We start from the raw sequence: 25,930 nt of genomic DNA on the forward strand, positions 1-25,930 counted from the left end.
CAGCGGGTGGGGGGGTGTTGGTGAGAGCAGTGTGGGCTGTGTCTCTCCAGAAGGGTGGGATAGGGGAGGCACTGGGAAAAGTTGCCCATGGAAAAGTGGATTGGGAAGGGAACTCAGCTGGATGCAGATGGGAGTACTGAGATTTACCGTTAATCCTGTCCATCAGGATTAACTCCATAGATGTCATTGCAGTAATTCAGTGTGTTTTGAGGTTGAAGGGACAGATTGTGAAGTACTTACAGGAATGATTTGAAAGGAGTAGGGATATCAGGATATCAGGATCTGGCCTTTTTATGCCACAGCATTATTTTACCATGCTTAAACTATGATTTAGACATTGCACATCCCCTAAACTCTTGTTCAGGATGCCAGACCTGGGTTGCTTAGGAATAAGTGTGTGTCTGCACTCTGCAGGACTTGCTTGAAATGCAGGGCATGAAGATTTTGGGTAGCTGAGCTTGGGTGTTGCCTGTGCCAGTATGTGTTGGCTGTGGTTCCACAGCAAATTATTATTCCATCCAGGCAGGAGAGCACTGGGGAGGTATCACAACCAGCCACTTGACAGATGTCCTGCTGCCCCTCAGGGCTGCTCAGGGGTATTCATGCTCATCCCCTGGTCAAAAGGGGGCCTAAGGCAATAATTTAGCTGTGTACTATGATGCCTGGGACAGTTAATACCAAACCTTGAATAAGCCTGCCTGTTATCTAGGACAGGACATCACTCTGAATGGTATCACCTTGGACTATCTCCTTTTCACTCCAGGGCTCTAAGGGAGAGCTAAAACAGGGAGTACCCTGGCAGGTCCCGAAGCCCCACACCAGACAGCCTGGGCTCCTGGCAGAGGCTGGTGTAAGCCGTGTGTGAGCAGAGAATTTGACCTGGCAAATATATTTTGCTGCACTACATTGTCTTTCTGGGAGAGAAACAGTTAAATGAGAGCTGTAAAGCTGAATCACTCCAAATGCACCATCACTAGCTCTTGTAAGCTGCATTAAATCTGCTCAGTCCTTGAGAGGGAGACCTTGAAGGAAAATCCCCATGGGGGCTGCCAGTGAGTTGGTGGCTTTGTGGCTCCTCTTATCCACCTCGACTGATGTAGTGGTTTTGGTAGGGATGTGGTTCCTCACCGCTGGGCCAGTTGAAGCAGCTTCCCTGTGGTGAGGGCACGAAACCTGACGGATTTTAGAATAGCGCTGGATCAGCTTATGAAGGGGCTCATGTGCTGATGTTGCCCAGGGCAGCTTTGAGGCTGGAGTCGTGCTGGTGGCGGGTCCCTGCAGGCGGTGGGAGCCTGTGGTCCTAAAAGCCCAGTGTCTGGGAATGCTTCTGCTCTCCTAGCTGCCTTCTGGAAGTTATTCTGGCTGCTGGCTCTCACCTTCCCAGCTTTTTAGCTCTCTTTTTTTCAAGCTTTTCCTCTTAGAAACAACCTCTTATCCCTTCTTTGGCAATATATTGTCCCACTGTGTCTGCCATGGATATATTTGTGCTTCCAAAATAAATAATTGCAAAAAAAGGTATCTACTTAAACATTGCCTTGACTTCCAACAGGGGTTCAAGCCACTTGGAAAAGCCTGTTGTATAGCAGAGAGATGGCACCAAGGGGCCTTTTGACACTTCAGCCACCACAAAATGTGTTAAGATTGCCAAGCCCAGGTGAGCATGGCACGATTGCAGTGCGGCCCAGGGATGGGGTGGGCTGGGAGGATCTCCCAGTGCTGCCTTATTGCATCCCTCTGCCTCACCCTGAATGAGGAGGTGCTGTGCTCAGGGCAGCCCCAGCTGTACGCATGGGATTGCTCTAGGACAAAGGGGAGATATGAGCTTAGCAATGTGGGGAGACTTGTATTTGCTTGTAACAGTATTTGCTTATAACTGCCTTTCCAGCCTGTATATTTTTTATAAGTCTGTTCAGAGTAGAAAGTATGACTAAAAGGGGGGGAAAAAATAAAAAGGTGCGTACATAAAGATATATACACCAAAACCCAGTAGCAGCCATCTAAAGGCAGTTCTTTGGTGCTGGGAATCAGAATATTTTAGGTTTCAGATACAGCAGTTTGCATCCTTTTTAAATACAGGCTGTCACAGCTCCTGACTGGCACTTGGAGCTGCCTTGCTTTTGCCAGACACAGTGATGGGCAAAGCTCCAGGGACTGAGTTTTGGCACATATTGAGACGTCCTGTGGATGAGGGTGTGGAGATCCAGGTTATGGGTTCAGTGTGCAACCAGGATAGGAAACACTGAGGGTGCCCAGAGTAAGGTCTGAAAGATAAAAACCTCTTAGCAACTGCAAAAGGTTCATATCCAACCAGGAATTTGCTCTGGTTCGGTCTATTTTATTTTTTTCTTTTTAATTTCTTGAATCTTTAAAGCAAAATATTTGACCATGAAGAACTTATTGCCCATAAGGTGATCCTGTACATCAGCACTGCAGGCATGGCAGCATTTGTGGCAGGGCAGCCCTTGCTCTGACCTTCTTCTGAAGGGACTGTGGCTAATTTCTAGCATAAATCATGCCACCAGCTGTACCTTTCCTGCTACAGTGCTGTGGAGGCAGTGTAGTGCTTGGGGAACACCTTTCCCAGGGAGCACACAAGCAGAGGGGCTGCTCCTTCAAAGCAAACCCCATTAAGCTTATTGAGAGCTCTGCCTGGGATGGGGGGCACAGGGGTCTGGATCCGTGGCCATAGCACTATGTGGGGACCTCTGGTAACATTTTCCCTTTCTCTCTCCACAGGCCCAGCGACTGTGGCGAAGGATGGGGCTGAAGCCCCCCGCCCCGGCAGCCCTTGGGGTGCTGCTGGCCCTGGCCCTGCTGGCCCTGGCCTGCCTGCTCCCACCGCTGGACCGCACCCCCCACCCGCTGCCAGCATCGTCCCCCCCAGGTCCCCAGCGAGAGGCGGCCACCCCCTTATCCAGGGAGCGAGCCCGCAGCAAAAGGCTCCCTGTACCCCTCAGTCGCCTGCGGCGGGATGAGCCCCCTGGCTGGGGCAGGAGGCGGCGGCGGGGGGTGGCGGGGGATACTCCCCCGTGGTTCTCCGATGACGACCTCCAGAAGATGCGGCTGCTGGCTTGTGGGCAGGTGGTCTCCAAAACCCGCATCCCAGCCCACGGGCAGGTCCTGCGAGTGGGGCTGCGGGCCGCGGGTGACACTGAGAAGGATGTCTCACCAGCCAGCCCGGAGGGGGACTGCGGGGACGGGCGCTGCGGGCTCATCAAGCGCCCTGGGGACCTCTATGAGGTGCTGGCCTTCCACCTGGACAGAGTGTTAGGGCTGAACCGCAGCCTGCCCGCCGTGGCCCGGCGCTTCACCAGCCACCTCCTGCCCTACAGCTACACCGACGGCTCCCTGCGACCCATCATCTGGTGGGCACCTGACCTTCAGCACCTAGAGGATGCCAACAATGACCAGAACTCCTGCGCCCTGAGGTGGCTGCAGTACCAGGAGATGCTGCGGCCCCACGGATTGACATCGGTATCCGAGGATACTCCCTGCTCCAGCATCCCACACGGCGAGTGGAGCCGCCTGGCCCTCTTTGACTTTCTTCTTCAGGTAGGACTGGGGTGATGGAGACCACTGGTCCCACCAGTTGTGCCACCCAGGTCCCCCTGTGCCTGTGCCCACCTTGTCTGACCGTGGTCTCCTTCTCTGGGGGGGTTGCATAGGCTGCGGTTTCTCAGAATGTATTTTTAGTCATTAGCTAACGGGGAGCTGCAGAGCTTTGTGCAGGAGCAGTTTGGCCTGAGCATGGTCTGTGCTTGGGACTTGCAGGGGAAACACAGGCAGGTTTCAGATGCAGCAGGTCCACTCCCATGTGGCCAAGCTTTCTCCCAGTGCAGCTCCACTGCCTCCACTTTGCATGGATGCCAGCAGAGGCTCGGGATGGGGCATCCCTAGGGACAAACAGGGTGATCTGCATTAGCCCCATCAGATCCAACCCTGGGGACACACTGCTGGCGTTGGCAATCAGGAGCCCTGCCCCTTCATACAGCACTGCTTTTCTCCTCCTCCTTGGGATTAACAGTGCTTAATCTTCTGTCTGGAAAATCATACCCTGCTGCTATGAGGGATTACGACAGCGTCCCAGAGAGTTATCGTTTCTTAGAGGGCAGCTGTGACGAGGCAAAAGTGATTTTTATGGAAAAAATCCTGTTTAGGGATCTTGAGGCTGGAGCTTTGGTTATCAGACAAGGGGAAACTGCCTGAAAGGGCAAGTATTAAAATAAGAAATGAAAACCGACTATTAAAATATATGTTCTCATTATTCTCTCTTTTTTTGGCAAAGCCTGACCATTAATCTTTATAACCTCAGACTATGGCTGGCAGAGGTGGAGCAGTCCTAGCTGGGCTTGGAAATATTTTAGCTGAAACAACCAGAGAAATGAGAAGATTAACCAAATCTCTTGCCTTCCCCAGGCCAAAATGCTGTCAAGAGCAATGGAAAGGCTGAGTCTCCAGCAGAAAGTATCTAGTTTTAAGGAGACTTTCCCTTGGAGGGCTAAAACTGTGCAATGAATAAATCCAAGGGCAATCCACAGTTTTTCCTCGATAACTCCAATGGGAGCATTCCATGAAGAAAAGTCATGTAAAGGTAAAGAGACACCAAACCAACAGCATGTTATAGCAGTGAAATAGCATCCTTCAGAAATGGCTTTAGCCTCTCACAGCCCTTGCTGGGGAAGGAGAGGCTGCAAGCTTTGAGCCCTGCTGTACATTGGTATTGACATATAGCCTTAAAACTAGGCTTCTTCTATGTTGATTTCTTTTGATGTTTGCCATAAGGTAACATCCCTTTCAGTGCAAAGCTTTACCAGGGGCAAAACGCCGAGGCCAGTGGAAATGGGGCAGCTGCTGCTGGCTTTGTCCTGCACTTTAGAAGGGCCAACAATGCACCAGCTCCAAAGCCCTGCAGCTGCATCCCTGCCCTTTGTCACCCGCTTCCCAGCTGGAAGGTTTCCCTAGGGGAAGCCATCCTAGGCTGAGTCATGGCTGAAAAGCCCTGTCTGACCCAAGGGGATGCTCTGGGGTGGCCAAACTTCATGTGGGACCAAAGAGGGGCTGAAGATGAGCTTCTCACAGTGTTTGAGCTTCGATAGGAGAATGTGTGGCTCATGTATTTGTGTTCCAGCAGTAAGACTTAACGTCCCATTCATTAGAGCCGTGTAGACTTTGACGAGGAGAAATTAATATAAACAACATGGGAAGGACCAGGGGGAGGGAGTGCTTGTCAACACGCCAGTGACGCTCTCAGTATCTCCACAAAACTGGCTGGTTCGTCTTCTGGGGCCCTACTTGGACACCAGGTCCAGCCTGCACCTCACACCTCCACAGGTCCAGCACCAATCCACCTCAGTTTCACAAGCACTTGTGGGTGGGTGAGTGGAGGTCTGAGCCCAATTAAAGTCTCTGTAAGTCACCTCAGGTTGTCTTCACCTTCTGTGCAACCTGGAAAAACAACAAAACGTGTGAGAGAAACTGGTGTGCTGAGTTTTCCTGTAGGTAGACCAAGGAGAGGCATGGAGGAAATGTGATGTTTCCTCTTGCTTCAATGTGTTTCGTGTCAAAAGATGCTCTAGCACTTTTAACTAGTGAGTGTCCTGATGGTGAAATGCTGACCCAAGTGTTTCATTAAATCTCAGAAAACCTAGATATTTTTTAAGAGCCTCTGGTGTGGGACTAATCTTGCTTCTCAAAGAGTTATGAATATAATGGCCAAGGAAATCAAACTTTGTGTGCAACATCTTCTTCAGTGCTTGATTAGTGTTGGGGTTCAGATTGAACTCTCTTTCAAAGCACAGCCTGTAATTGATAATTTTTGCTAATTATCAGGGTGAGGGGAATAGGCAGCCACTGTGGGTCACTTGTCTTCTGGGTAGACATCACCTGTAGATCTCTCTGGGCTCACCTGAGACCTGCTCCCACCCTTCTGGCAGCTCCAGGAGCCGCTCTGCACCCCAGCCCTGCCTCCCAGTTGGCACCAGCAACCCCAAGCCATCAAGCGAGTTGGATGCCTTTGTGCTGCAACTGGAAAATATTTTCTATATTTTCTATATATTTTCTATATATATTATATATTTTATATGTATTTTATATATTTTTAAATATATTATATATAATATATATATACATATTAAAATTTTAAATATATTTATAACTTTTAAAGGGATATTTTTATGTATATATGAGGGGGTTTTGCTGTAATGTTGCAAACGGGCCTCCAGAGCTGGAGGCAGTGACCCAGCTCCCTTACATAGTCGTAGCAACACGCAGCCATGGGGGGGGCTGTCAACAACCAGTGAGGTCCTGTCAGCCCCACAGGTCAGTGCAAAGGATGTGCTGACTGCTTCTGATAAAGCTGAGGAAGCTTCATGAATACTGAGGAAGAGTTACTGAAGCTGGGTATGACAGAGATTTATGTCTTTTAAAAGTCCCTCATCCCTCTGAGGGTGAGTTTGAAACACTGGAAGCTGCCAAGCAGCACCAGGGTTTCTGCAGGGATTTGAGGTGGGAAAGCAGGGGGGGGCTTGACAGCCTTGACAACACAGAGCCTTAGCAGCGCCTGCAAATTATTAAACACAAATGTAGTTAAAACAAGTCAACGTGGCCCAACTTAAATGTCAGGCATGCTCTGTGTAAGGCACAGATTGCTTTTTCCCTTGCCAATCCTTTTCCATTCATCTTTCCATTGAGAACTGCTCAGGTTACAACAGGGATGGATGAAAGGGTGTGCATGTGACTGGAACCATAATCCAGTGCACCAAGACTTGGCCTGAGAAAAAAAATTCTTTATGAGGTTTCAAAACCTAGGTTTCCTTGGGTGGGTTGTTTTTTTTTTTTTTCTTACATTCTTCGCTGTGTATGTCTCCCCTTGGTTTCAGCTGGAAGCATGATCGTTCACTCTGTGCAAATACAAAGTGTGGAAGTACCAGGTGCAGAAGGTGTCTGAGCACTGTCAGGAAAGCCTGTCACCATCACCTTTGTTGGTCTCTTCTCCAAGCCAAAGGAGTTTTGCAAGTCAGTTCAGCTTCAGAATACTTCCCTGCCTCTCTCTCACTCATCAATGTATGCAGCTTTTCCATCTCACGTCTACTGAGAATCCTTGGAAATTCTTTATTTTCCTCTCAGAATTCTTTCTGGACAACCAGATGTCCCTGTCCCAGGCCCCTGTCCCTGCTAAGGTCCCCAAATATCTTCCACAGGTTCATGACCGCCTGGACCGCTACTGCTGTGGGTTTCAGCCAGATCCCTCTGAGCCCTGCATGGAGGAGATGCTGCACGAGAAGTGCCGAAACCCAGAGGAGCTGGTCCTGGTCCACATCCTGGTATGTGCCCCCACTCCCCAGGGGCTGCTCTGGGGCTAAGATGAAGGTGCCTGGGAGGTGTTTGCAGGGCTGAGGTGGCAGCAAAAGGGCATGTAGGTCCCAAGGTCACGCTGAGTCCATGGTGAAAGGTGTCTTGGCACAGGGTGACCTGGCCTTTAGCAGCCACTGGACCCCAAATGCTCTCAGAATTTCTGAATGCATTAAAAAAACAGCCTAAACCCTCAAAGGGTGATTCCCCACAGCAAGCGGACTTGTCCTTCCCGTCCCGCTGGCAGGTCCGGAGGAGTGCACCGTCTCGCCTGGTGTTCATCGACAACGCAGGCAGGCCACAGCACCCCGAGGAGAAGCTCAACTTCAGGCTCCTGCAAGGCATAGACAGGTAGGAAGGGCAATGTGCACCCTCCTTGGGACACAGCCCGGGTGAGGACTGAGCTTGCACACGCAGAATGGACACCAGCCCCACGTGCACGGCTTCGTGGCACTCCTGGCCCCCCAGGTCAGGCACCCCTGTGAAGCGGGGCCATGTCCCACCCCGAACAGGGCAGGTGGGTGGGCTTGCAAACCCGTCACACATGCCCCTGCCCTGAAACTAGCTCTTCATCCTGCTCTGGGTGGCTAATGGCAGTCTCAAAAGCCTATTTTTCCCTCTCTAATTGGCAGCTGCACAAAAATAACTAATAATCAGGTATTTCAGTGTTTCTTGCGTCATTGCCTGTCAGGCATTTTGGCACGCTATAGGCCCCTTGATTTGGAGCTCGTTTGGATCCATTTCTGATGCAGCTGTCCTGCATGCTCACCGTGGGCAGTTTTAAGCAGGAGGCTCCTTATCCCGTGTTCCTCCGGGTGGATATGCATTTCTTATTGAAGCACCAGGGTGGCCTTTGATCCTGGGGCTCCCCTCCTCCCTGCTTGGCCTTCCCTGGGTGACCCTTTTCCTCCCTCTCTCTTCTGCTCCTCTGCTGCAGCTTCCCGGCGGCGGCAGTGGCCATGCTGCGGTCAGGCAGGTTGCAGAGCCTGTTGCTGGAGTCGCTGCGTGTGGACCGGGAGCTCTGGGAGAGCCAAGGCGGTGCCAAGGGCCTGAGACCCCTGCTTCAGACCATCGACAGGCGGGCACGCATCCTGCTGCGGTACCTCCAGGAGCACGGCCTGACGGTGTTTGAGGACTCGCCATGCTGAACCAGCCTCCGTCCAGCACAGCATGCCTGCCTTGCAAATCCCAGCAGCAAAGGATGTACCTCACACCCTCGGCGTTTGCGATGTGAGACTGCATGTGGGTACCTGGCTCTTCAAAATGTCTGTGTGTGTCCGCCTTGTAGGATGCCCTGCAGAGGGAGATGGGATCAGAGAGCAGGAGAGAGAAGGAGGAGGACACATCTCCTGAAACAACCCTCCACTGCTTGAGAAAGGCAGTAGTTATCAAGTAATGGTCTCAGCATGGATTTTCAAAGGAGGGGCACATCCATAGGATTTTTTGGGTGCCTTCACCCCCCCATCCCAGAAACTTCGAAAACTGGAGGCTTGGAGAGTTGAACAGCCTACGGGAACCCTGGAAAGGGTTAAAGAAGCAGCAAGAGGCACTGCTGAAGGCTGGGGGATGTCACTGGCAGCCTTTCCATGGCTTGCACTGGGCTTTCTGATGATGCCTTTGCTGTTTCCAAAACATCACAGGCAGAGAGGCTGGATCGACATGGGGGAAAACAGAGGGAAGCTTTCTAAAAGTGGATTAAGCAGGGACAAGTCACCCTAGCTGAGCTCTGTCTTTCCCCCCACAGAGGTGGTGATGGTGAGGTGTGTCTGGGAGTGAGTCTAAGCCACTGACCAGAGCTGGGGCCATGCAGGACCGGGCACTGCAAGCAGCACCTGGCAGCAGCTGTCATCAGGGAGCCCATGGTGCCATCCCTGGCGAGCACTGTGTGCCATGTGCTGTGTGCCTTGTGCCAGGCCTTGTGTGCTGTGTGCCGCACCTTGGCAGGTCTGGGCCACTGTCAAAGTGCCTTTTGAATGTGGGATTTGAAGAGTTAAATATCTCACTTGCTCTTTCCCTTCACTGTCAGGGGCTTAAAAGGCAAACCTACCCCAAGCTCTGCCACTTGTAAAAAGTGCTCCCGCCTGCTCTCTTAAGGATGGCTACATGAAACTTTTTCCAAGGCTTGCAAATATACCTTTTAACAAAAATGCCAGGCTATTTCAGCAGAAAGCAATCAAGTGAAAAATGCTTTCTGAGCATGCTGGCACCTCTGGCAGAGTCCACCCTGCTCCTGTCAGCCCTTAGGCTCTTGCCGAGCCGCCCACTGTGATGGGGTGTAACATCATCCCAGCCAGGCAGGTTCTCAAGTGTCAGGGCTGAGAGATAATTCAAAGGCAAAATGAACAGGAGGAAAAAAATACAGGGATGGACTCTGTCAGAGCCTCTCTCTCTCTGCAGTGTGTTTCCCAGCTGAGACGTGCAGTCAGTGTTTGCTTGCCAGGAGCGTCCAGTTCCCAGACTGTGGGGTGATGGTTTGCCACCAGGAGAAGGCTTTTTAAAAGGGCCTCAGGGAGCAGCCCTCCATTTTTCCAGTGCTACATGTGGAACCTGTATGCTTGAGGCACCCCAAGTCACTTGTGCCTTTGGAAAGTCTCAGTGAGACGAGCATGGGCACCTGTGCTGTGCTGCTGTCCCATTGCCCTAGCTTTGGAGAAAATGGCCACCCATGTAGTGGGAGAGGCAGAAAAGGTGGACATTGATGCCTTCCCTGCTCCATTCCTCAGCTCCATGTCAGTTTTAGTGTCTGTGAGCGTTCTTATCACCCATGCTGATAAGCGCAAGCAATTACCTTTTTTTCCCATTTTCCTCTTGCTGAAGAGAAGATTAAGTGAGGCATGGGTGACATGAATCATCAAGCACAAGTGTTCTTAGAAAGTGTCAGCACTCAGCATTGTGGGTACATCAGCATCCAGAGCGCTGGCAGGATCTTCCTGGAGTCCTGTGCTCCAGTTATTCAGGAAAAGCCTTTTCCCCAGCACTCTCTCCACTTCATGAGTTACCACCCTGTTTGCTGTGCCATGGGATGGATGTCTGTCAGGGTAGCCCTGCTAAAGCCCAAATCATGGGGATCCATTATCAGGAGGTGAGCTTAGGCCTGTAAGCATGAAGAACAAACTAACTCATCCTGGGTCCCGTGAAAAGCCGTGTCCAAGTACAGCTTTATATGAATAAAGGAGACTAAATGTAACCTAATTAAATCCAGAAAATATGATGTGAAGAGCTACATGGTAACAAGAGCATTGGTTCGGATGTGTAGCATCAGTCACAGTCTTGTTTTTCTCATTAAAATGAGAAATTTCATCAAAAGAGATGTTTTCATCCCACATAAGCCAAGTTCTCAGCAAGAATCTAGAGGAAGGTGGGGGACTGTGTGGTGACCAAAGCTGTAGACTTTGCTCTGCTGGAATAGCAGTTTTTGCCTTGTTTCTGGTTGCAGCTGCTTGACCTTAACATTGCACAAGGTAGTGGGGATTTTTCTAGTTTTTTTTACATTTTCTTAGTTGTAACGTGAGTTTGCTGGCTAAACACATATGGGAACATCTGTAAGCAGTTACACATGTGAATAAAAATCACTCTTGATTTAACAAAGAGCCATGTATGGATAAATGAGAGAGGCAAAAGTCATGATCTTGCTGAGACTGATCATTAGCCTCCTGTAATTAGTCATTTTTTCCATGGACTTTTTTATGTAGCCAGAAAAGCACAGAGGCTTTGAACAATGGTTATGACCATTCAGAGAAGTCCTTGCTCTTATATCAGCCTTTACCATGTAGTGTTGGGTTCAGTTTGCTCCAGCTATGAATGTGTCATATTTCCTATGATAAACTTATTTTTATGGTTTTATAGTGTAGTTATAAAAATTCACTCAGGGCCATGCTTGACAAGCAAGATCTCATCTCAGCAGTGATGCTGTTTTAACCAAATTTCACCAGGCACCATCATGTTGGGGTGGGATAACAAAAGAAGGACACGGTCCAAGTTGGCTGCGGTGCTGAGGCAGGAGTGCTTTGGCTTTAAGAAGACAGCAGCAGCTAAGCAAGGGAAAAAACAGTGGAGAAACAAGTTAAGGCACCTTCCCTGGCCTTGCAAGAGCTGACGTGAGGGTGGATCCCAGTGGAGGCAATTAAACTCAACCCCCATCCTACCAAGGATGCTCTTGCTAGTGTCACTGGTGACCAGATGGAGGAGAGGAGCAGTAAGGAGGCAAGACTGTTGGGAAAGTGGAGCCGTCTGCAGGCAAGTGCCCCCAGAGGTCCAGTAGCATGGGCAAGAGGTGCTGCTTGCTCCACACATCACCCAAAAAGAGCCCAATGCAGCTGTCCTCTGCCTTATTCTTCCCTTTGTCACTTAAAGAGCTGCTGGAAACGCCTGTAAGGTGTTCCCCAAGACACCAGGCAGTGCTCCTGCCGGGGCTCCTTACAGGAGGGCATCCCTGCGGCACCCTCGTGCCCACCCTTGGCACCCCAGGAGTGTGCTGCTTGCTGTCAGCGCTCAGGGAACAGTGTTTGAGAGCATGGGCACATACCCTCGTGGGGCTTCACAAGGAGGAATCTGTTTCTTTCCACAGTGATCCAAGTGACATGTGTTTAACAGGCTGCACACAGAAAATAGGGCCGGGGGAAGGAAGGCAGGGACCAAATCAGCTCCAACCAGCTGAACACATGCACACTCGTGCATGCATGCAAACACACACACAGCACCCCACCCATGGGCATGCACACACCCACGATTGCGCTCGCCCACCTGCACACACACGCAGATACTCATGTGTGGACACACATGCATGCACCTCCCTCCATGCACACAGGCACCCCCCAGGCTCCCCACAGGCACACAACTCCTGTTCAGCCTGTTCTTAACCCCTCAGAGCCGGTGACCCCTGAATGCCCCCCAGCAGCCTGCTCCAGTGCTTTGGTGGCCTCACCCTCCATAGACTAAATGCCTTTTTGCTGCATTTAAGGGCCACTTCCAGAGCCGCCCGTTGCAGCCACAGCACACCAAATAGCCTTTGCAGCAGCCCCGTACAGACCTTACAGAGCAGCCCGAGCACCCACTGAAGCCACCCCCTGTCTGAGGATGACACCGGTGGGGTGGCACTCAGGGGTAGCACTCAGAGACTCCACAAGATGCTCAGCAAGAACTGTCCAAGTGGCTCCATGCCCATGTGGGTGAAGCATCGCCGGCTGCTGCCTGAAAGGCAACAGCTAGCAAGTAAATCCAAATGTATTGGTAAATCACTGGCTATAAAAATAATCCAGCTTTTAGAAGGCAATTTATTTATCCTTTCAGTACTTGCTTAAATATTTATGTGGAAAAGGAAGAAAGTCCACTGTGACATAGAAGTATCATTGTAGCGACGGCCTTTAAGATTAATGGAAGTAAATTAGCCTGACGTTTTATTTACATCCAGCAAAGCAATAGATAAACTCTCCTGGTGATGGATTTTCTTCATTAGTTGGGCAAACGCCTAAGGTACAGCTTTTGACATTGTTTCTTCCAAGCGGTTAGACAAATAGTTTATCAAAAGAGTATAAAATTGTCAGGAAACGAAACAGATTAATGACCAGTAAAAGGAAGATCATTGAATTTATGGTATAAGTAGCAGTATCACTGGAGCCTAAGGAATGGCTTATTAGATAACTGACACATACATGCATGCAGAAGTGCTGAGCCCCTCCTGGATCTGCTGCCACGGCAGCGGCTGCTCCCTATTTTGTCCCTTCATGGAGGTCTCTGCACTGAGGCTTCACCTCTCTCCTCCTTCCCTCCCCTTAGGTCTGAGTTTATTCTGTAACTCTCTCATTAGAGCTTGTGAACATATTATTTCCTCCCAATTAAAAACCTCTTAGAATTGGAAAGGCTTCAGGGACAATAACCTTGTCTTTGTGTCTGCACAGCAATAACGGTTTTCGCAACCTAATTTGGCCATTTTGGCTGCTATTACAGCAGTGACAATCATACCAATAACAACAACAATAATATATAGGACTTCTCTGGTCTTGTGATTCTTTAGAAAAAAGTCCCCCTGCATTAGCGCTTTATGGATCCCATATGGCTCTCCCAGCAATTACCCCTGGAATGATAATTAGCTGTCAGATAAGGCAAACGGGGGAATGGAGACTGGGAACCTGGGGGAAAGGAAACAATGCCTCGCGATGGCAGAGGGGCTGTGCTTGTGGGTGTCCGAGGTCTCGGACCCCCAGGCATGGGGTCAGGTTTTCAAGGTTCAGAAGAGAGATTTTTTGGGTGTGACTGAGAAACACGGGTTTAACCGGTGCCATGAATCTGGGTCTCCGAGAGTGCTGTCTCCAGCAGGTGGCATTGGCTGTCTTTTCCCCATGCTTGCCAAGAGCGTCTTAAAGTTTCATCTCTGGACCAGCAGATTTCAAGCTGCTAGAGCATCATTAATTCCCTAATTCCCTTGCAGCCTCATCTGCCCAGCTGTACCTTAAATCGCTCCACCACCACCTTTTTTCCCTGTTACCATTTCTTTCCAATGAATATCTACATTTGGGGAAGCAGCATGTTGCTTCAGGCTGGGAGCGTGGGGAAGCAGGATGAAGCAGGATGGCCGCTTGGAGGATGAGACACCGCAGCTCCCAGGGCTCTGCCCAGCTAAGCGTGCACCCAGGTGCTCGGCAGCCGCAGGAGGAAGCAACCTTTCCTCCCTGCATGGCGTTTAAAATGCAGCACACCAGCTGTGCAGAGGTGAAAGAATGGCTCTTATTTAAAAACCCATACCAGGTCTAACTGAGGGGACCAAGGCCAAAAGTCCTGAAGTTTAGGAGTTCTCTAGAGCACTGATGATCCTACCAGAACAGCAGACCTACAAATATATTCAAATATTACCCAAAATAGCTCTGGAGGATGAGGTCTCTTAAACTTGACTTTCCCTTCCTGATTACTCAAACATGCTCTGCCTCTTCTTCCTGCAGCACAGAGAGCCGCGGACATGGGGGTTTTCGTCCCTCCAATCTTGCAAATGAAGTGTAAGGACAATCCCCCAAACCAGGCACCATTAATGAAGCAATGGAGGTAAAACTCTTGCTGTGAGGCTTTTACAAGGTGGACTGTGTCTGAGTGTGAATGAACCTTTCTCTCCAGGGTCACCCAGGCACTTGTTTTTCTCTGGTGTGTTACAGGGTTATGCTGACCTGCATCTCAGCTCTCTGTGAGGGGCATCTTCATGGCTCTTTCTGGACTGAGGATCTCAAATGGTGGTCAGGTTTCAAAGAACCAGAGCTATTTTGGATACCTGCTGTTTTGGTAGAATTGTCTGTGTTCCCAAGAATTCCTAAACTTCAGGAATTTTTGAATAGTCCCCACAGTTGTCCCGGGGATGGATCTTAAAACAATGTGGTGTTTAGAGCTGTGTGCTGACGATAACACAAATCCAGCCATGCTTTGGAGCTTTGAAATCCACTGGTTTGTAAATAAGGCAAGCCAAAAACAGGAGCAGGCTTTCCCAAAGAGGAGAAGTTTTCCCTCCACAGAATGCCTCCACATGGTCCTTGGGATTTCCCTGGTCTTTTTGGTTTCACTCCTCACTTGTTCTCTTCCCAGCTGAAACAGGTTTTATTCCCCTGGGTCATACCCAGCATCACCAATCCAAGAGATGATGTGGGTGCAAAGAGCTTTCTCACATCTAGCACACTGGGAACCCCCCCCGGGGACCCCCGCTGCCAGTGAGTGGGCAGGGTGGTGCTCGTGCCCCCATGCATGGGGTGGTTAGGCAGCGTGTGTGCTTCCAGCTTCTGTCTGCTGCTTGTGTTTGGATGCCATGTAAGGTTTTTTACCTTACCAGTCTCTGGCCAAGTTCCAGTTTAGACAGTTGGGCTCACCATTTTACCTCCTTTTGGGATGGACAGCTGTAATTCATGATATCTGTGCATCACCAGGCACAGGGGGGGCTCATGGTGTCCCTGCTATGAGCATGTAGCAGGAGAGGAGAGGAGGAGGAAGGGCACCTGTGATTTCCCTTGACCAATAGCAGGAACTAATATTTTAGTCCGCAGGGGTGTTAACTTAGCATATGGGCTGCCTGACCTTTTCCCATCTGTCTGGAGATGGCAGCATGTGGCAGCGTGTGGCGATGCCTTCAGAAAGCACCCAAAAGTGGTGAAGATTTTTCCCGCTTAGATAGTCAGCCTTGGGAAAGCAGAGAGAAACTCTCCAGGGATGTTTTGGTCCTGTGCCCCCAGGTCCTACCGTATGAATATGGGGGGTTTGAAACCAGGTATAAGGAAGAGCCCAAGTTAAATGTGAGCCTCAACTCTGCATAGAAATGTGACAGGACATGCTCACATAATGGGTATTTCTCCGTGGGGCGAGCATGGCTGTGCTGCTGGCCAAGCTCTCTGCTTGAGCAGCATGGGACTGCCTCTTCCAGTCCTGCTTTTCAGATGAGTTTTTCTCCATTGGATTTCATTTTTGGCCATATCTGAGCAGGGATGGAGTTTTTATTGCAGGATGAGGCTAGCGGATACAGTGGTGCCAGCTATGCTGCAAGTGTTGCCATAGTTTTGCAGGTGTTTGATTTTAATTGCCCGTTCTGGCTGCATCAGAAAAGGCTCAGAGTAAGAAAAGCATGTTATGTCCCAGGGCTGTTTATGTACATAAACAATCTGGGGTTTATTGCCTTGACCTTTCCTTAAACAAGTTCTTGGCTCCTCTGAGTTAAAACTTGAAAACAAGGAGATCTATTAAGCTGAGCAGCAGATTTGGGCTTCTAGGAAGCGCACCTAGGTGCTAACAGGATACCAGGAGGCTGAGATTTGCCACAACTGGGCAAATCTTCTTCAACGGTTTTTATTCAGTTCGTCAGGCTCTGCCATTTTGGCTCTTTGCCCACAGTAAATAGTCTGGGAGCAGGTAAGTGGTGATTACATTCAATTTAAGGAAATGTAGATGGTTTTCCTTGATCTGGAGTAAGGGGGAGAGGTGGTGCAAAATGTATGCACAGAATGGACACTTCTTGCTTTCTCTTTTGAGTGTGAAACCTGGCATCACGTGCAAAGACCCTTAAACGGGTGTACAGAAAGAGTTCATCCTGGCCATTCAAGTTGAAGTTGAAAGCGAAGGGTGCAGAGATCAGGGTTCTCTTTTCCCTCTCTGCTTTCACTGAAGACCAGAAGCTCGTTGTCACACCTGGCTGGTGATTTCTGCCTGGTGCTGCCAGGCCCTTGCCCAGCTCACGATGAGCTTGCACACCCTGAGTGCTCTTCCCTTCTCCATCTCTTCCCCCGGATCTGCACCCAATCCTGCATCCTTGCCATCCTCAGCTGTAGGGTAAGGGGGGCAGGAGGTTGGCCTTGGGTCCTCCAAATGGTTGGGATCCAGCTGGAAGGTTAAGGTGGCATAGCTCGCACTGCTTCTTCCTCACCTCAGATAAAAGACATGAAAGCCTCCAAGACCTTTAGCAACTCTAACTGGTCTCAGAAAAGTTAAACGTGTAGACATATGCCGGTAGCACATGGGGAGAGGAGCTGCAGAAGCCTGCTCTCCTCTATTGACAAAGCCACCCGTATTGGCACAGGTGAGCTGTTTGCTGCCATGGACAGCTGGGAGGCTCTGCAGAGTGCTGCAAAGGACCAGCATCCCTCCCCATTTCCAACCCCTCACGAAAGCCTGAGAAAGGACCCTCTCTGCAGACATAAGTTTGAAAACAGATTTTTCCCCTACATAAAGGAACTATATGGAGGGTCACCTCATGTCAGGGACTCCTGGTGTGCCTTCGGCCCCTTCTATCTAGCCCTGGCAGTAAGAAAAGTGGTTTCTGTGGTGGGGTTGAGCAAAAGCACACCCACCAGCTGAAATCCAGCTAGTTCTTTATTTGCAGAGCAAACAGCAGAAGGGAAGCCAGTGCTTGCTATCCCCATTCAGCTGCTGGGCGTGCAAGCCCTAGGTTGGAGAATATTCAGGACCAATTTCAACACAAACCTTCTGTCTGTTCTTCCCACCAAAAAGCTGGTTTCAGACCAGAGCTGGTGGCTGAAGTGAAGATGAAGTGGAAGGGCTGGTGTCAGACAACTAAGGAGGCTTTGCCTCTGGAAAAGTGCTGGCAAGTGCTTTCAGTGCTGCTGGCTCGGGAAAGAGGCTGAGGGATCTGGCCAGGTGTAGGCATCTTGCCTCTTCCATGCCAGAACCAGCCAGAAAACCATTGCTCGTACAGCACAACTGAGCTCCAGAACTGAGCTGAGAGGACTTTGGGGCAGGTTAGGGCAGCATGCCTCGGTGGAACATGATCAGCTTACCTGCCCAGCTGCTTTGCTGCAGTCCCAAGGCTTAGGAGGCAGCTTTAGGAAACTTTAACTCTGTTATTACCCATGGCCAAATCTAATCAAACATGGACATTCCTGAGCAAACAATGTTTAAGTCTTCAGAGACGTGGGCTCAGGGTGGCTGAGAGAGGCTACCCAGCAAGAAATGCAGCCTCCCTCATTGGCCTTGACTCAGCCAGAAACTCAGGCTGAGGCAGGCAGCAGCAGTGGCTGGTGTGATCTTGCCCAGGGTTTTAGAGGGAGAGGAGACAACTGGTGGAGGAGATGAGGTACCTGCTGAGTTACGCCCCTGGGTGATGCTGGGGCCTTCCCTGTTTCACAGGGGTGGTTTGGGGCATGTGGTGCCACCAGCCCCTGTGTCACCAAAATCCCCCATAGGTCCCGTGGAGATGCCAGCACCACCTGGGGGCCGTGTACTTTGACTGTGCTCAAATAAGCCTTTTGATATCAACATTGAGGTGATATTTGTCCAGCTTTCTGCCTCCACAAAGGCAGGATTAGGACATCAGAAAGTCCTGCTGCTTAATCTTCCTTTGAAGGGACGTAGAGAAAGAAAGGAAGGAAAGAAAAGGGAAGAACAGAGCGCTGAGAGCAGTCAGCCTGTGTGAGCAGATGTGTAAGAAGAAAGCATGAGGGTAACATATCTGAGTTTATTGTTTGTGATCTTGAGGTGTCCTCAGAGAGTCAACCTTCCCTGTTGAAAGCTGGTATTTTTAGCACAAGACAAGAAACCTGAGTCAAAGGCCTCTGCTGTGGTCCCTGCAGTGATGACACTCCTCCCTCCATCGCCAGGCCAACCCCAGGCTCCTGCCCTGCCTGTAGCCAAAAACACATTGCCCTGACTGTAGGCTATGACACCCTGCCCTTGGCAGGACCAGGAGGTGCAGCACCCACCTCCCTTTCTGCCAGGACACCAGAAACCAGCATCCCTGGCACCGCACAACACCGATGTACTTAACCCCAACGAAGGCAGTCCTGGCTCCAAAGGAGGGTCTGACTGCTCAGCCTCGCACAGGGGCTTCACTGCAGCCTTGTGCTCTGGGTCATCACCAGTTATCATCTCAGGCACTGGCATGTCCCTGTGCAAGACCTTTTTTTTATTTACACTCCACTGCTGTGGTGCACAGCAAGCATTTTGCATGTGCCAGGGATGTTTGGAGGCAGCTGGGAAGAGCTGGCTGATATTCAGGGAGCTCCGTGCTGGTGGAAAAGGCCAGCACTCAGTGTCTGTGTGTAAACCAACATATCTCCCTGCCTTCATTTTTGCTTCTCTTCCAGAAATGGGAAACAAGCAACACATGTGGGAGCTGTCTCTGCTTCAGCTGGGCATGACTTTTCAAGTTCAAGAGGTAGAAAAAAAAGCCTCCAAAACATGGATGTTTCTGTGCAGGTGGCATCTGAGTGGGCTTTTGGGGGCTCCGCTCCAGCCTGGCCCTGGGCTGTGTGGAGGAAATGCAGCTCAATCCTTCCCCATAGTTCCTGCCTGGTGATGCTTTTGCAGATGTCCTTCTAAAAAATCTCATATTCCCAAGGCGTTTTGATTGCTCTTGGTAGAGACTGCCTTTTTTATGCCTGCAGTGTTATCACTTCTCTGCCCCTGTGTGCTGGAGCTGCTACACAAAGCAGCCAGGCACTCTCCATTTTAACCGCTTTTGCCCACCTCTTTGCCTGCCCTCACATTAGCTTTAGACAATGTGGGGCAGTGGAACGACTGGGAAATAGGAAACATTTGGCTGCTGAGAGACAGAGGAAAGGGGAAAAGCTGGGCTGGTGGATTTGAGCCCTGGCATGGTGGGAGTGGAGGTGTTGATGCGGGCACCTGCACGGACATGGGCTGTAAAGTCTTTTCTCTGTCTTTTCAGAGCTACGGCCTTGAAGTTTGCCTCTTTTATTCTGTAGGGACCACTGACTGCAAAAAACAGATGCCATCTGTCCACCATGCCTCATAAATCAGATTTTAATCATCTCAGGGAGAGGGCTGTCTCCTGCTGTGTGCTGCAAACTAGGTCTGCAGGAGTTACTCTACAAAATTTACATTTCTGAGATGGGCTAGTGATTAGGGCTCCAGCTTCCTACAGAGGAGGCTGAAATTCAATTTCTGCCCCTCTCACAGATTTCCTGGCTGATAGTGGAAAGTGCTTCAGGCCATGCCTACATTAATCAGGTGAGAGCAAAACTGTTTTTCACCTCCCAGCTGATTGCCGCCTGTAATATGCTCACACTGCAGCACATCTCCATCCAGCATGGGCAGGGGGGCTCCCATGATGAAGGACACCTTTGAGTTGGGACAAACAGAGGCATCTCCAAGACCTGGTTTTGCTCCATGAAAACCAAAGCAGTAGATTGCAGAGATGCAGGTCTCGGTGTTGCCATCTCCTCCAGCACTGTCAGCAGGCTGATTCACACCAGCTACAGGCTTGCTCGGTGGATAATGCACTCGTTTCAAGGGCTGCTGGGTGCTGTGGTAGGTTACAGTGGGCAGTGGAGGAGAGACCCAAGGAGAGAAATGGCACAAGGTCAGACTTGTCTGATCTCATACAGTGCTTATACAATTCTATAAGGCAAACGGTGTATTCCTATAATAATAAAATGGGCTGCCAAGGATGCTCAAATGTACAATGAGCTGTCCTTATCCCTTTTTTAAATCATTATATATTGAAAAATCATTGCTGGTATTACAGGGAGGCTGCAAAACTACCTCTTTGTGAGTAAGGAATCAATAATTTGTTTTCTTCTTCCCTGTATGAAACAATACCATTAAATCATATTGCTTTATTAAAAAGGCAGGACTGCCCAAGCCCAAATGACAAGTCAGATCACAGCCTGCCTGTGGGGATAGCTCTGTTATCCACAGCCCTATGGACTTATTTTTCAAAAAAAGAGCTTAGTGAGGCCTCTAAAAAGGTTGGTTACTTTTCGTTTGGCATGGCCAAGTTTTGACCCCTACAGAGGTACCCGCAGGGGCAGAGCAGATAGAGCCCAGCATTACCTGCTGGAAGCTGTGACACAAACCTCTGCTTCTTCTCCTCTGTGCCTGCCATGGGCATTTGCCAGCCAGGGTGGCTCCCCGCAGCCAGCCTCCAGCTCGCTCACCTCTGCCCTCTTATGCCAAAGAAATGCCTCCTTCTGGACTGTGTATTGTGAAATCGCAAGAGGGTTGTTAGCTCCATCATATCCCAGGAGGAGTCGAGTCCTGTCAGCTCATCAAAACCCAAAACTCCATCAGGGAAGAAAACTATGCATGAGACAGGGCGAAAAAAAGACTGGGAAAGATCTAATGGTTACAATGATCCAACCCATTAATTTTATTTAATCTCAAGCCATTAGAGTCTAAACTTTTGAAAGGGTACAGGAGGAGAAAGGTGCATCACGTTAGCATCTTCTGACACACTGCAGAAGCAAACCTGCAACCTTGGTTCACGCAGGTGGGGGCAGCCATCATTCACTTTGCACAAAATCTTTTCCCCCCCATGTTTGCAGTGCAGCAGTCGTTGCAGCGGGGCCAAATGTTAATTAATTAGATGGGGTGGAGGGCACAAAGACAGTATGGTGCTATGGAAGTCATTTAATGGGGAATCACTTAAAGAAACGCCTGCCCCGCCCTCTCCCACCACCCCTCCGCCTCATCCTCCCCCAGAGAGTTGTTCTGCAGGACACCTCCATGGAGGGGCCTGTGATGGAGCTCTCTGAAGGTTTGGGCAGAGTTCACCAGGCTGGTATGAGGTGTCTGATGAGCAACTTCTGGAACTAAGGGCATGAAAGCAAGTTTGTAAAAATGTGCTAATGAGGGGGAAGTGTGGTACACAGCCTCAGCTGGTTTGTGGACTGCCCTGACTGCAAGCCCTCCACAGCACTGGGATGCACTTTAATCAGCACTCAGATACCAGACAGGAACAGAAAATATTCCCCTTCTTTTTCCATAAAGATTCAATCATTTATCCTAACACCCTGTCAAGGCACTTTTACTAAGAGATGTGTCATGAATAAATATTTTCAAAATAATTAACCTAAGAGTTAACCCCCTCCTACCTCTGTTATATAGCTAGTGGTTGTGGAGCTGGGGGGGGTGGGGAAAGGTGAGACCCCCCCATTTCAGAGGACTGAAGGAGACTGCGGATTAAACGGTTATTGAGCTGGTTTCCAATGAGGCTGCTAGAGCTGCACCAGGCAGATCACATAAATTAAAATCCTGGAGCAAAATAAACATTTCCACTCCAGCCCTATTAGTCTTCCTTACCCCCACTCTTCCCTCTAAATCCTTATCCCCAACCCAGATGTTCAGTCCAGGCTCAGTTATGAGGATGCTGTCTTAGGAGGATGCTGTGAGGTGTTGCACCTATTTCCAGGTGAGTCTGTGGTGTCTGGAGGATGTTGGGGTCATCAGAGAGCTGCCTCTGGGTGTTTCCCGGGAGTATTGGTGTTAGAGCCGGTCTAACCTGCTGCGGCTCACCCCTGGTGCAGCTAGTCGGGTGCAGGGAGACGCTGTGCTCGCCCAGCAGCACTCCGCAGTGGGTGCTGCCGTGAGGTACCATGCGGTAGGTCCCGGAGCTCAGCATCGCTTCCACAGCACAGGGCCCCTCCACCAGGCCATGGGTTATCTGGCAGGCCAGGCTCCTGCTTCTCTCGGCATGGGGACAGCAGTCCCTTCCCTGGCCTGTGGCTGTCACTGAGCCTTCCTGGCCCCCAGGCTCTGACCAGGGTCCCTGAGGGCTGGCAGAAGACCCTGGAGCTGGAAACATGCTGGAAGGAGACAACCAGCACCAACCAGCCACCATTTTGCCTCTTCTTGGGTCCTGAGCAGAGGAGGGGGAGAAGTTGGTGACCTGGGGTCTGAAGCCAGAAGGATTTTTTTCAAACCCAGTGAACTCATCGTCAAAGAGAAGGAGGTTTTGTTTCCGAGCTCTAATCTCCATCTGTAGCTGAAAGCACAGAGCAATCCCACAGCGAAAGAGCTGACATGGGTGACTCCAGCACAACCTTACTGCAGCCTGGGGAGCCCTCACCAAGACTGGCTTTGTTCAACACCCCTCAGTGAGATCCTTCACCTGTGGCCCTTCTTACAAGTACTGTTACCTCTCCCTTCCTTCTGTCTCTGCAAAGGAAGAGAATTTAAAGATTAAACCTTGCTGAGAAATAAAAACATCATAGATCACTTGCGACAAAAAGTACAGCTATAACTCATTGTCAGGAGTGGGGAAACGGCTCTTCTACATGTTGGGGAAGGTTTAGCAGGTGGGGAAGCATTTCTCAGCTGAACACTCTCCCTCTGGTTTGGAGTAATAGCTTGGCTCCAGCTTTAGGTAGAAATTCCCCACCTTTCCCATAACAAATGTAACTAGACCAAGAGAAGAAATATCTGCTGGATGTCTTTCTAATGCTGATTTTTTTCCCCTCAGTAAAGCATTCCTCTTTTAAAAGCACTCTGGCTCTTCACAGCTCATTTTCCTTGGATGTTATAGAGATGTCTATACTGAGTACATGCAGACAACTAAGTTTTCATGTTGCTTTTAATGTAGCAACATACACAAGATACATATGATAAAAAGAACAAGGTGAGTTGTTGCCAGCAAACTATTTCTGCTTGTGAATTATCCATGAGGAAACCTAGATATGTTGGGTTCTTATAACACAGTCAGCTATGAATCAAATTTTTTTTAACATTCCACATGACCATATTTTGCCCTGCTGCTGGTTGCCCTGCCAGGTGACACCCACCCCCACCCCTGGATGCCTTGAGGGGGAAACTCTGATAAATGGTGGGGATTGAGGCCCACACACCCACCGGACATGCTATTCATTGCTTGAGCTGCTCCACAGCCAGTGGGAGAGGAGTGGGAAGCTGCCACCAAATGCAGAGAGGCTTGCAATACCAAGACCAGACTTTAAACCTTTGAGGTAGGAGGTGATGCACCAGTCCCAGTCCAGACCTGGCAAAGCTTGACCTTGCACCATTGTGGGCTCCTGGCAGGCAGCTGGGCTGCACAAAGGAGTTATCCCAGGACCCACAGTACCAGGTGGTCTTAAAGCGGGCTCAGAGAGGTGGTGAGGAGATAGGAGGGATAGGAGCTGTTCTTTGCTGGGGCACATGTGCCATTTTGCACAGCGTAAAGGAGAGCGTGCATGTTGTCTGACCATGCATCACTGTAAATTCATGGTTTCTTGATTCACCTTTGCTCATGCCAACAGCCAGCCTGCTTCATTTGGTCAAAGGAGGCAGAAGCAGAGGAGCAGGCTACAGAGAAGCTGCTTGGCAGAAGTCCAGTCCTAAAGCATTACGTTTTTCCAATACCCGGGGTGGTGCCTACTGCTCTCCCTGGTTGCTTGGGCATCTGAAACACAAAGCCTGGGGACTGACCTCCTGGGGGCCTCCAAGAGCATCTCTCTCAGAGCCTCTTCCCCAGATTGATTCTCCTTTTTTGCTTCTATCTCCTGGCAGTCGCCTTGGTCCTTCCCCCTGCTTGCTGCTGCTCGGCTGGCAGCAGGGGGCCAGCTGATGAGAGCTGGCAGGAGCCTGGGCACGAGTCTGAAAACCAGAGAGAAATGAGAAAGTTGTGGCGTTAATTATGATGGCTTGGGACCAGCTGGAACCGTCGCGCCCTGTTAACTGTGGAGAAAACAGCTCATGGCTCAGGGACAAGGCGGCCCGGGGGGCTCAGCGGGGGAAGCCAGATGAAAACCACCACCACGTGCCAGCCCCATGCCCTTTCCCGGCCTCGGCCCTGGAGCATCACCCCGGTGTCACCACAGACACAGCTTGTATAATGGGAAAACAGTGAGCCCACTGGCAGCAGCATTTTTCTCTGAAGCCCTGCCATTACATGTGGGCTCCCAGACTGGCAGGGTTTGAGCTGCCTTCTTAGCTAAATTGCGGAATTAATTACCTTAAGCCACACCTCCAAGTGAACAATAGGCAGCTCCCTCTGGTGATGCTTGGTCTTGAGTGACTAAATCAAGCTCAGCAAAGCAGTCCAGAGCCTGGTTGCCTGGCACGCTGCAGGACCATGGCTTTCAGTAGGCAGGACATTAAGGGAAATGCCATACGTTGAGGCCCAAAATACCTGGGGCTCTTGGTAGCTGGAGAGCTGGGCTGGGGCAGCTGCAGATGCACATCAGCTGGGCGCTTCTGCTAGAGGTACTGGTGTGGTTATTTAAATTCTTTAAATGGTAATTAACGAAACCTATTAAAAATAAATGACACTGGTTTTATGCCTCGTGTTGTCTCTGCTTCAAGCTGTTGATTTAGAGTTAGTTTGCATTACACAAAACATTGGAGTGTTTCTGTTTGGAGTTGCAAAAGTTCAGCCTAAGAAAATGCTGTTTGGATCTGTTTTGATTTTGTGGCAAGGGACACGTTCCCCCATGAGTCAGGGAGCTTCGGAGTTAAGCAATAAATGGGTCTCTTTTATAGCCACTTTCAGATTTTCCCTTCTACTGTAAATCTGTATAAAGATAAGTACACTCCCAGGGCAGCCCAGGCAGCAGGAGCCCCCCCTATTTCACAGCCCTGCAAACCTGGCTGTGCCTGCAATGACATACACGTATTTCATGGCTCTCTGCTTTGGTCTTTTTCCCAGTAAGCAATTGCATTCAAGGGCTTGATTTTTGTTTATTCCTCTGCAACTCGTGCAATTGCTTACATGAGGGCAAAGGGTATGAAAAAGCTATCAAACCAGAACAGGGAAAAAAAGGGAAAATCTCCCTAGAGCTACAGTTGGATGCACTGGCTGCACCTGGTTGGGTTCAGGCATGTTTCCTTGCTCCTGAAGCTGTTGATCACCTGATGGTGCTAATATTTTCGTACAGATTACATGGGATTGGCTTTTAGGGGTTCTTTTTACTTCCACCAAGCAGAAGGAATTTCCAGGTAAATGGCTTATCCAGCCTGGAGCAGCACAAACTGAAGGGCACTACTGCTCTGTGTGGATAATTCTGTGGTGTTTTTTTTTTTCCCCCTGAAGTGTTACTGCTTTGAAAGAGCTGAGAAAGCAGAGCCAAAAACCTTGCCTAGAATTAGGTGGCTTGTTTGTGTGTGGACCTTACCTAGGCAGCCTTCATCTGAGCTACTGGTGAGGATGCATCAAACTGGCCACAGATATGCTCTGCTCTTGATTTTTATGAGATAAACTGAGCAGGAGCAGGGTAAGACCAGTGATGCTTGCTTTAGGAAAAACCACATAGGCATCAATAGCCTGGTATTATATACCTGTCACCCTCATCTACATCATACTACAGTAAGTGTAATCTGCTGGCTAGAGACCTCCCTAGCCTGGGCCGTAAGAAATCCTGTCTTTTTGCACAGG

General features: G+C 49.9%; 1 protein-coding gene and 1 long non-coding RNA gene across 2 annotated transcripts in view; one reads left to right on the plus strand and one right to left on the minus strand.

Annotated features, from left to right (window-relative positions):
- The window catches only part of GASK1A (golgi associated kinase 1A), an 11,107-nt gene extending 213 nt beyond the window's left edge, over positions 1 to 10,894 (plus strand). Inside the window, exons 2-5 of the mRNA XM_026843435.1 lie at positions 2,737 to 3,552; positions 7,200 to 7,322; positions 7,598 to 7,701; positions 8,288 to 10,894. Of these exons, the coding sequence (XP_026699236.1) occupies positions 2,737 to 3,552; positions 7,200 to 7,322; positions 7,598 to 7,701; positions 8,288 to 8,498 (1,254 nt within the window). The 3' untranslated portion in view covers positions 8,499 to 10,894. The remainder of the gene's footprint in view (positions 1 to 2,736; positions 3,553 to 7,199; positions 7,323 to 7,597; positions 7,702 to 8,287) is intronic.
- Positions 10,895 to 20,924: 10,030 nt separating this feature from the next.
- LOC113477230 lies at positions 20,925 to 24,717 on the minus strand. Its single transcript, XR_003397861.1, has 2 exons — positions 23,986 to 24,717; positions 20,925 to 22,722 (listed from the first exon to the last, which is right to left on the minus strand). It is a non-coding gene; the product is annotated as an uncharacterized LOC113477230 (long non-coding RNA).
- Between the last annotated feature and the right edge of the window lie 1,213 nt (positions 24,718 to 25,930).

The sequence above is a fragment of the Athene cunicularia genome, assembly GCF_003259725.1.
Source record: "Athene cunicularia isolate RWA chromosome 2 unlocalized genomic scaffold, athCun1 chr2_part1, whole genome shotgun sequence".
NCBI lineage: Eukaryota > Metazoa > Chordata > Aves > Strigiformes > Strigidae > Athene > Athene cunicularia.